Source organism: Cryptomeria japonica, chromosome 7 (genome assembly GCF_030272615.1).
Source record: "Cryptomeria japonica chromosome 7, Sugi_1.0, whole genome shotgun sequence".
In the NCBI taxonomy this organism is placed as follows: Eukaryota; Viridiplantae; Streptophyta; class Pinopsida; order Cupressales; family Cupressaceae; genus Cryptomeria; species Cryptomeria japonica.
Genome location: NC_081411.1, coordinates 605,884,583 through 605,896,655, shown reverse-complemented (window position 1 = coordinate 605,896,655; position 12,073 = coordinate 605,884,583). Strand labels below are relative to the sequence as shown.

Sequence of the window (12,073 nt, the reverse complement as noted above, 5' to 3'; positions counted from 1 at the left end):
GCCTTCTAAAAATTATTTTCAACAATTAAAGATTAATTTTAATCGTGGGACTGGGTAACACAAAAAAAAAAATGGACTTATCTGGCAAAGTGTCAACAATACAACTGAAAGAAAAGATATTCATTTATGGCATTATATCATGATCTATAAGCACAAATTAGATACTATAGTGTAATGTCCCCTTCTCAATGAGGAATAGTTAAGTGGTCCATTAGCTATTCCGGAGACTCGTAGGCTAACTGGAAGCAGAAATTAGGGTTTCCCCCTTTTGAGGAGGTCTGTGTGAGTTGTTTGATGCTTGACTAGTCGGAATTTTACGATTCTGATTGTGGATTCTTTCTGGGTTTTTTAAAAGCTTCACAGAGGTATGACATGCATTCAATTCCGAAGAAAATTTTGAACTTAATATTTTTAGTAAGTTGGTGGCAACTGTTAGGGTTTTGAGGTTTTTCTGGGTTTTCTGAGCTCATCCACAGGGTTCGAAGAGCAAACTTTTTGGAGTTGTTTTCATGACTTACTATTTTTAGTAAGTGCCATTTCAGGCAGTACTATTTTTAGCAGTTCAATGCAGAGCTCCAACCCAGTTCAGTTTGATGGTTTTCACCACTTCAATTCATAGTTCAATTTGGTATTGATCAATATTTGCTTTGCAAGTGATTTATTAAATATTAATATTTTATTCTAAAGTTTAATATTTAATTATTATAATGGTCGACTTAGGAAAGAGGAAACATATTTTATTCAAAAGATTTTATTAATTCTCCTAAGTCAGGTGACATGGATGAAAAATGTTTTAAGTTATAATGTTTTTTTTTATGTGGCAAATTGTGGACCAAGAAAAAGTTCGAACTTGGAGCCTAGGAAGGGGACTTCCATCTTGGATGCCATATGCTTGAAAAATGAAATGAAAATATATTGCCAAATGTGAGTGGGATGAAATAACATGTGATTTGGGCATATTTGGTGAGCATTTGTATTTGAATTTGGCTGGGCAAAAGTTATAAATAAGAGCCTTGGGCTCTCATTTTGGACATCCAATCTTGTTATGATAACAAAGTGTTGTCGAAATGTCGTCAGATTCTTACTTCGAGGGATGCATACCTCCTAGTGCCTCAGTTTCGTGCTTGAAAGATAGCGCCTAGCTGGATGTATGACTGTTTCTCATCCAGAGGAGCAGATTGGGCTCAATGTGGTGAAGATTTGTGTGGATTTCTGAGTGTTCTTGTTGCTGGTCGTGGAGTGTGATGAAGTGGATTTTTGGTCGCAAGTCTCAGTGTGTCATTCTCCTCGTTCTGAGTATTTCATCTATCTTTCTTTATGGTTTAGGCGATTCATTTTGCAAATTTATAGAGCTTAAAATGGTGTTTTGGATTTTATTTTTGAAAAATCGTACCTTAGCTGGCTGTACCGTGTAGCTGGGCGCTTTGGAATGAGTGCATAAATTATTGGGGTCGGTTTGCCATGTTTTGTTGTCCTGGGAATGATCGCCTACCTCCTAGTAATCATTTGTTTTCAGTTTCGTGTCATTTGGTTAAGAATTGGGTGAATTGTGAGTGTTTTAGTGGGATTTAGTGTTGCTGGTCTGTGTTTTTTCAGTGTGCTGGGAGTATATCAGAATTAGAATTTTTGGTGTTTGGAGTTGGTTTTGGGGTTTGTGAGTTCATTGGTATGAAGAGAAAGGACTTGGTTTCATTTGCAGTTGTTGGTCATGTTATTGCACTTGGATCATCACTCTTATATGCTATGATTTATATTGTAATGTTGGTAGTAGTACTAACAGTGGTTTCTATTGTTGTTTATTGTCCCACTGCATATGTGGAAGAGGCTGGCCTTGTCGCCTATCTTTGGAATGGTGATTTCACTTAAATCTTAATCCATATTGTGCATTGTAAAGCTAGTTAGTAGTACTAACAGCTATTTAATTGGATTATTGCTCTTAGTCCCACTACATAAGTGGAAGAGACTGGCTTTGTCGCCTATTTTGAATATTGTAATATTGTCCTCCCACTGCATGAGCGGTAAAATTGATTGTAATTTCATTTCTAGTCCTCCCGCTGGATAAGCAGTTGAGTGATTGCTTCTTCAGTTTCTTGGCTTGTCCTTGGCTGGTTTACCGCCAAGTGATCTTTCAATATTCTCATTATACCGCTGAAAAGTGGAAGGGGTTGGCTTGCCTGTAAATGTTAAACAGACTGTTAGAATAGTTTTATTTAATCAGTTCTCTGATCTCTGTATGTTGTTAATTTGATTTTATTCTTCTATCGAATTGCCTCTGTTGGTTTGCAAATTACATATATCTGTGACTGATCTTTGCAATGATTTTATTACTGTATGTAATAAAATGAACCTTTGGCAATGTCAGTATGGAGTTTCGTATTTATCCGTATACTGGTCGCCTATACTCTGTTATCTTTTCTTAACATCTGCAGGGAACATGTTTGGCATCTATATATCATTCACATATTGGATCGTGCCTCCACAGGGAGTCACGATCCTACCCAACATTGGCGTCAACAACTGAAGAGATACTTAGGATGTTTGTTTATGTCTAAGTATTGTTAGTTAAGTCTGCTAACAAATATGCAATCAGTACGATCGTTACTATGCGACTTTCGTCTGAGACTATAAACTTAACACTCCCTCTTAGTCTCAGAAGAATAGGCCTAATACATATCACTTTAACTGAGCTCAACACTAATCTCATGAGAATCTCATCACCTAGGTGTGAAGTATCAACGTGTGATACTAAGGATATACTCACTTCGATATCCATGTTATGTTATGTGCACTGACATTAATACACTTACATAATGTCTACCATAACTTATCATGTTACTGATATTCAAATTGTATGATTTTCAATTTATATGATCTTCCAAACATTTGTAAGATCGTCACCTTACAATGTTTAAATACAAGTGTTCATTAACTAGAGAATCGTCATCCTTTAGTAATGTACACAGGAAAGATTATAAATTTCATATACTCATTTATATGAACAAGAAGTTTACATAATTAAACATCTTTATATATCTCAATAATTATATTTTAACCATACCAAGAAGCCTCCTGAAGTGATCAATTTTCACTCTTGCTAGAGATTTGGTGAGAATATCAGCTGTCTGATCTTCTATATTGATATATTCCAACTTTATTACCTTTCTTTCTGTCATGTCTCTTACATAGTGATATGGAATCTCAATGTGTTTGGATCTATCATGGAAAACTGGATTGACTGAAAGTTTAATGCAGCTTTGGTTGTCACAATGAATGATTGTAGGTTTTAGGCTTTCACCAAATAATCCTACTATCAGTTTCCTCAACCATACTGTTTCTTTTGCTGCCATGGATGCAGCTATATATTCAGCTTCTGTAGAACTCTGGGCTACAGAAGATTGTTTTCTGCATATCCAAGATGCCATAGTTGATCCCAAACTAAAACATAATCCAGAAGTACTCTTCCTGTCTGTTACGCTTCCAACCCAATCTGAATCAGAGAATCCATGTAGGTTCAATTCAGTGTGTTCATAGTGAAGTCCATAATCTAGAGTACCTTGAAGGTATCTCAATATATGTTTTATTGCTACTAAATGTATTTCTTTGGGCTCAACCATGTGTTGACTGAGTGCATTCACTGCATAACATATATCAGGTCTGGTATTGACAAGGTACATCAATGATCCAATAATCTGCCTGTATAATGTCGGATCTGCAAACTTGGAGTCTACTACTGCTTCTTTTAGTTTATGAAGATTTGTTTCCATAGGGGATGACATTGACTTACAATTCAACATTCCAAATCTCTTTAGAATGTCAATGGTGTATTTACCTTGATTTAGATAAATACCATCTGGTCTTTGCCATACTTCTAATCCAAGAAAGTAATGGAGTAATCCTAAATCCTTCATCTCAAATTCTGAAGCTAGTTCTTGTTTGCATTTTGTAATGAGATGATCTTCTCCTGTAATTAATAAGTCATCTACATATAGTATCAACATCAGCATTTCACCTTTGATTGTCTTAAAATACAGATTTGGATCAGCAATGTTCTTAGAGAAACCTATTCCCAATAAGTATGTAATGTCCCCACTTTGAAATAAAATTCAATAATAAATGATAATAATAAAATTAAAATATTTAAAATTAAATTAAAATATAAAATAAAATAATTAAATATGATTAATTAAAAATTAATTAAGTTAATGAAAAGTCAAAAGAAATGAAAGGAAAGGTTGTGACTCCCTCAACAATGAGATATAAAAGGGAGAAGAGAACCTCATTTGAGGGGAATAATTTGGGAAATGAGAAGTGCAGATCTGATTTAAATGATAAGTGCAGATCTGATTATGAGAGGTTGTGTCCCTTTCAAAGGGCAGAAATAATGAAGAGTTGCACTCTATCAAAGGGAATGGTGAAAGGGTGTGTCTCTTGCCAGAGGGCATACATGATGAAGAGGTGTGACCTCCCCCTCACGTTGAGAGATATAAAGGAAAGGAATCAAAAGCATCTAGTAGGAGCACCATGGATCAGATCAGATCAGAACTGTTATTAAGTTACAGGCAGTAACATCCTTGTTCTTGGTGGTATGCATGGGGATGTGTTTAATAAGTATCCTTAATATTAAATATATGAAGCCCAATAATGTTCTTATGCAGAATTAATAGTAATACTAAAATGGACTGCAATATGTATGATAGTCATACTTAATTTCATATACGTATTCATAATACATAAGAAATATATATACTTATTGTTCTAGTTGATATTGCGCTCCTCCAAGTATAGATATTATGGTCATTAATTGCCATTCATTGGCTAACTGGGTCTGTATTAGTTCGCACATCAATCTATTTATTGGTGATTCAATGCCTTAGCCAATATTCGGTCCCTTTAATCTTTGATGTTGCCATCGAACTATGATGCCTGTCGACTATACATATCTTCGTCTAGACTTCTTCTATCTTGTTTGTCAATATGGATTCTTTATGTTGAAATATAGCTTCGGTCGGATTATTCAGTGTCGACTTAATCATTTGAGTGGCCTATTTGCCCTTCGCAGTCAATAAATCATAGTAGTCACTTATCAACCTTGCAATACAAACCCTTCACTTTGACGTGTTAGTTATATTGCCACCAAAGGTCGTATTAATCAAACATAACTAATGATTATGAGAAGAAGTAATTTTTGAAGGGACGTAAACATGGAACCGATCTTGGAAGAGTCATGATGATTGGTTTCATCTATCCACGGATATATGATTTGATTCATCTACTCTTCCAAGGGAAGGGGAATCATCTAACACCTACAGCAGTTCGTATTATTTTTTCTAGCAATACATCGAATAAATACTCAAGCAGGTCACGTATTACTTAGCAGTTCATGTTCCTTGTTTCTGCAAATCGACCATCATTAACGAGACCGCGCGGAGAATTGGTTGGAGGTAATACCGCTGCCACTTATCTGCCTCTAATGGCAGTTAATCTTCAATATGCAGAAGATCCAATATGTAGCGATCAGCACTATGGCAAGTTTCAATAACATCATTAATGTGTAATCACATCAGCATGCTGGCCGACCAGATTGTTAAAGTAAATTATTATAGTAAAGACAATATTAATAAAGTGCGATTTTTGTTAAGGAACATGTGTGCGATTAGTATTTGCTAATCACTAAAGGAAAAAGAAAGTTATCCCAAAAGGTGCTATTCATCAAATAAGAAGTTAAATTATGAGACATTGTTTCTTTCAAGTGAAGTTGTTTCTCTCACCATGAAGGGGCATCGAGGTATATATATTAAGAACTATGAATAATGAAATTAATCAGCTAATGAGGAAAATAAACAAGCACTTGTTAATAACTTATTGAAGAAAATCCATCAATTTTAGTATATTTAAATAGATCAGGTAGGGGACATTACAAAGTAACTGTCAATTCTTTCGTACCATGCCCTGGGAGCCTGTTTTAATCCATACAATGCTTTTTCTAACTTGCATACATGTGTTTTTGCATTATTTACCTCGAACCCTTCAGGTTGTTCTAGATATACTTGTTCAATTTTCCCATTCAAAAATGCAGTTTTTACGTCCATTTGATGAACTTTCCATCTTTTAGATGCTGCTATAGCTAGGATTGTTCTGACTGAAGTGTATCGAGCAACAGGTGCAAATGTTTCTTCATAATCAATTCCCTCCTTCTGTGAGAAGCCTCGAGCAACAAATCTTGCCTTGTGTTTTTCTATACTGCCATCAGCAGCATGCTTGATTTTAAAGAGCCATTTAGAGGATACAACTGATTTTTCTTTAGGTCTAGGCACAATTTTCCATACATCATTTTTTAAGATAGATTGATATTCCTCGATCATGGCATTCTTCCATACTTGTTGTTTAAGGGCTTCTTCTGCATTTGAGAGTTCAACATTTATGATTTCTGACATTAGAGTCACATAGCTAGAAAATCTTGAAGGTCTTTTGCTTTCCCTAACTGTTCCTCTTGGTGCTGCATAGGTTTCTGCTGCATAGGTTTCTGCTTCCTGTACTGTTTTGGTGGCCCATAGTGATCTTTTCCTGGGGTTCTCAGTAGTAGTGTTCTTTTGTCCCAATGTGTTTTCCTCAGGATGCTCCCTCTGCGTTTCAGAAATAGAATCTTCCTCCAAATTTATGGAATTGGTTGAAGTCTCATGTGTAATGGAACTTCTTGTTTTGTTAATAGCTACATCTTCTTCAAATATGACATCTCTGCTTAATTCTATTTGTCTTTGACCAGGGATGTATATTCGGTAGGCTTTTGAAGTTTCACTATATCCTACAAAAATCCCTTTCTGCCCAACGGGTTCTAGTTTAGTTCTTTTCTCCTTGGGTACATGAATATAGACAGGACATCCAAATATTTTGAGATGGCTAATATCAGGTTTAGTTCCAGTAAAGACTTCTTCAGGAGTTTTGTCAATGATATGAGAGTGAGGACATCTGTTTTGAATATATACAGCTGTGTTAGAAGCCTCCCCCCAAAGTACAATTTCTAAGTTTTGATCAAATAACATAGCCCTTGTAGCTTCTACTATTGTTCTATTCTTTCTTTCTGCAGCCCCGTTTTGTTGAGGATTATAGGGTACTGTGAACTCCCTCTTAATCCCAGCATCTTTACAAAATTCTTTAAATAAGTCTGAAGTGTATTCCCCACCATTGTCAGTCCTTAGTGTTTTTATTTTTCTACCAGAATGGTTTTCTGTAATAGATTTGAATTCTTTAAATTTTCTAAGTATCTCTTCAGATTCCTTGCTTCTAAGAAAATAAATCCAAGTTTTCCTAGAGAAATCATCTACAAATATTACATAGTATAATGAATCTCCTATTGATGATTCAGACATAGGTCCACATAAATCAGAGTGAATTAGTTCTAAAACATCCTTAGTCCTTCTAGAGCTGCAGGGAAATGAGCTTTTAATGTTTTTCCCTAGTGCACATCCCTTACAAGTGCCTAAATGAATTTGATTTAATTTAGGTAGTCCTGTGACTAATTTCTCCATAGAGGGTAGAGCGCGAAAGTGTAAGTGCCCTAGTCTTCTATGCCAAATTTCCATTTGATTTGTGACTTCATGAAATAAAGTCTGATTTGGCTCATTACACATTTCATATAGATGATCTTGTCTGTAACCAATCACTTGTGCTCTTTTGAAGGTGGATGATTTTGGCCATGCCATTACCTTTCCTTCTATGAATGAGACCCTGCATCCATTATCTTCAAGCGCAGAAATAGAAACTAGGTTTCTTTTGATTCCTGGTACAAATAGTACTCCGGTGAGTTGAACTGAGATTCCAGACTTTAATTTTATGGTACATGTTCCGACACCTCTTACCGGATGTGCAGAATCATCTCCTATCGTTACCTCCTCATTAGATTCCTCTTCCATTGAGTCTAGTAATTCTCTGAATCCAGTGGCATGCCTTGATGATCCACTATCTATCACCCAAGTGGTAGATTTGTTTGAAGCTTGACTTGAAAGTGCAGAGTAGAATACAAACTTCAATTTCTGACTTCCTCCCTACTTCAGTGAATGATGCTTGTTGTTTTACTTTGTTAGGACAATTGAATGACATGTGTCCGTACTGATCACATCTGTGGCATTGAATTTTTGACATGTCTCTCTTACTTTTCCCATGGTGGAATTTTCTTTTCTTGAAGTTTTTCTTCTTACCTTTCTTATGAGAGTCAGTATTGAGAATGTGAAGATCCTGATCTTTAGTTTTATGATTGCCCCCTTTTATTTGCCTTGATTCTTCTAGAAGACAGTCTTCCCTTAGTCGGTCAAATTCTGTATAATTATCTCTTGCATTTATGCCTTGTTTGAATGATTCCTAAGAATCAGGCAATCCATCTAGAGTAATCATTGATAGTTCCCTTTTCTCAACATGATAATCAAGTTTTTGTAGTTGATCTCTTAGAGAACCTACTCTCATGAAATATGAATTCATTGATTCCCCTTTATTCATGCTTATGTGGTTTAATTGTCTTTTTAGAGCTAGGGTTTTGCTCGTATTGTTTATTTCATATGTCTTCTCTAAGGTTCTGTACATTTCATATGTTTTATCATGTTTTGATATAATTGGTATTATATGATCTCTAACTGCGTTGATAATGATTTTAACTGCTTTATCATTTCCTTCAGTCCATATAGATTTCTCTGGTTCAGCCTCGGGTTCAGGTTTGTCTTCTTTCACGAATTTGTCTACTTTGTTCTCTTTTAGCACGATCATAATTCTGACTTTCCAAGATGCAAAATTTGCTGCTCCTTCAAGTCTGTCTTCGAATCTGATTGTGTGCGCCATTTTAATGAGTCTTTGTTTAATTGTAAACTTCTCCCTTAGTCTGTTCGGATCTTTGAATAGTTAGGCTCTGATACCATGTAAATGTTAAACAGACTGTTAGAATAGTTTTATTTAATCAGTTCTCTGATCTCTGTATGTTGTTAATTCGATTTTATTCTTCTATCGAATTGCCTCTGTTGGTTTGCAAATTACATATATCTATGACTGATCTCTGCAGTGATTTTATTACTGTAGGTAATAAAATGAACCTTTGGCAATGTCAGTATGGAGTTTTGTATTTATCCGTATACTGGTCGCCTATACTCTGTTATCTTTTCTTAACATCTGCAAGGAACATGTTTGGCATCTATATATCATTCACATATTGGATCGTGCCTCCACAGGGAGTCACAATCCTATGTGGAACCATCGTGGTTCCACATAGGGTCGTGACCCCTGTGTGGAGTCACGATCCTACCCAACATTGGCGTCAACAACTGAAGAGATACTTAGGATGTTTGTTTATGTCTAAGTATTGTTAGTTAAGTCTACTAACAAATATGCAATCAGTACGATCGTTACTATGCGACTTTCGTCTGAGACTATAAACTTAACATTGCCGCCCAAGTATTATAATCAATTTCAGTTTCTTGCATCTAACGATCCCCTCAACACTGTATGCTCTCACCCTCCCATATTGGGCTCTCGGTGATCAAAAGGTGGAAAGGGTTACTTTCAGCAGTATTGGGATTTCATTTTCTAACCCTAACGGGTGTTTGTGTTGATTGCAAACTGAAATAATTGAAAAAAATTAAGGGGGGATATTACATATAGGCAGCTCAAACTGCATAAACATTATAAATAAAGATAGTATTAGAAGAAGAGTATTAATGTAGAACAAAATTAGTTCGTAGAAATATGCTACAGCAATAAATAGCTTGTAAATTTCCATCAGTATTCTTAATACTAGAAATAAGGAAGAAGCTAACCACCTTTTTCTCACAATTAATGTAATCCATATTCACCACACACACCTAGGACAAGTTTACGTTATCGAGCAGTGAGAAGTAATTACTTTACATTGAAAGAAAAGTAGCCCTCAAACAGATCAAGAGACTGCTACTGAGTTCAGAACACACGAAGGACATCATTAGTTTGAAAAAATGAAGAGGAATAAATACACAGATGACAGCCAGATCTGATACAGCTTATCTTAACAAGCAATTAAAAATACTGATTTAAATGTTGTTCAGAAGTGCCCTTAAATGCTCAATGGTTTGTATTCAACTGTATATGACATAATCTTCATTGAAATTGCTCAGGTCTCACATCGTATTTATATTCTGTAATCTACTGCTGGAAATCAATGAAATTATTAGAAATACATCCACAAGACCCAGCAGTTTATAGGACCACAAGTTACAGCTGTCCTAACCATCAAAAAGGGTTGCAATTTAGGAGAATATTGCTTTCTTATACAGGTTTTTTCTTCTTCTATCCAATTGGATCAAAAATTCTTCTGAATTATGTATTCTCACTTCTTTGCATAATTTTAACATGGATACAGTCCTAAGATCTCTATATGTCTGACGGAAAGCAATTGTGAGTTAGGGATTCAATGTGTAGGATTCTTTTTCAACTTTTAGGAAATTTCATAATCAGGAATTTAGAAGTATCTAAAGAACATGAAGAAAGAGAAGAATTACCAAGTTCAATGCAGTTTCAAAGATAACACATAAATGGATACTTCTGAAAAGTCAAAGGGCAGAGGGATGAGAAGGATGGAAATAACAACTTCAATGATATGTTGTTCATTGAAGTCAAAGACAAATTAGAATGCGTATATTTAAACAGGACTGCTAGACCCATTCGGACTAAAGGTTGTTAAAACTAGTCCTCATCATTCTAAACCTTGGAAGAGAAAAAGCATTGACATAGCTTATTGAGAGCAGTAATAACCTGATATTTTGCAGAAAACCAGTGTATAAGTTGTCCACATTTTCTTTGGTTTCTTTCTGATTTAATGCGGAAGTTTCAATGGATGTGTCTGTGTTTGTAGATGGATCTTTTTGTGCTCTAGATGCTTTTAGCCTTCGGCCTCTTCTCCATCTCACTCTGCACAACACTTCCAAAGGCGGAATACTCTCATACCGCCGCCTGCAAATGGCCTTTGTTCTTGAATTATATCCCAAAGTTTGGGGATGCTGCCAAGTGGGGAATGAGAAGAGCCATTTGGGTACGGCGCCCATTGAATAAATTGAGCTCATTTTACTCCTCCGCCAGCAACCCGGGAATACCAAACACAGGCTTCATTCTCTTTAGACAGAAACAACAAAATTCGCATCGGATACATTAAGGAATAAGATAAATCTGTGGTTGTCATTCTGGCCAAGGTTGAGGCACGTTTAAATTTACCACCTCGACAGATTAAAAATGTCAGCCACAAAATTGGGTTAGTTTTCGTTGATTTTTTTAATTGTGCTCGCATTTTTTTTCAAATTTGAGGGATCAAATGCATGAAGAGTTGACGTCAACTTCGATTCTAAACGAAGCGTAAACTGTTACTGTTTTTTTTTTGTACTGGTGAATGAGGAATGAGGTACCTATTCCTGGGAAGAGAAATGAGTTTTGAGCGCGGTGAAAAACAATTTTTTATTTGTGCTCTCATATCTAAATCTTGAATCTTATTATTATTATTATTATTATTATTATTATTATTATTATAATAAAATATTGTAAATAAATTTTAGTTAATTTTATCTTTAATGTTAATTTATTTTGATTATAATTAAAATTAATTTTTAAAACAAAACATGAATAAATTAAAGAAAGCTTAAATAATAATCTAAGACATAAGATTAAAATTTTAAAAAAATATGAAACATACATTAAAATTGTATTACTTGGTTTTTTCATGATGTATGTATTTAAAAATGATCTTTTTATTTAAAATAAATAAATCGGCAACATCTTGAGGAAAAAGACATGCAATTCATTGGATGGCACACATCTTGCTAATTCGAAAAGAAAACAATTAGTTTTATGGCAAGTAAATGTGTTCAATAATATGTGGAAGTAGCACGCGGTTTTCCATGAGTCACACTCGCAAGATTAGAGATTCTAATTGTGGAGACCCCATTTCAAATCTCTATAGAGACATCTAATGTAAATTCTAAGTTGTGGCTCTTGGTCTTTTATAGTTAGGTTCTAATATAGAACATTTTCCAAATAAGTCAGTTGCTAAGTAGTTACTCTTGGTCTTCCACAT

At 35.0% G+C, this 12,073-nt stretch overlaps 1 protein-coding gene across 3 annotated transcripts in view; it reads right to left on the bottom strand.

Annotated features, from left to right (window-relative positions):
- LOC131043318 (protein DETOXIFICATION 44, chloroplastic) overlaps positions 1-11,222 on the bottom strand; it is a 304,646-nt gene extending 293,424 nt beyond the window's left edge. Inside the window, exon 1 of one of the 3 annotated variants that reach the window (XM_059207613.1) lies at positions 10,765-11,222. In XM_059207613.1, coding sequence (XP_059063596.1) covers positions 10,765-11,072 — 308 coding nt within the window. In that variant the 5' untranslated portion in view covers positions 11,073-11,222. The remainder of the gene's footprint in view (positions 1-10,764) is intronic. The other 2 variants (XM_059207612.1, XM_057976513.2) reach the window with 2 other exon arrangements.
- Positions 11,223-12,073: the final 851 nt, after the last annotated feature.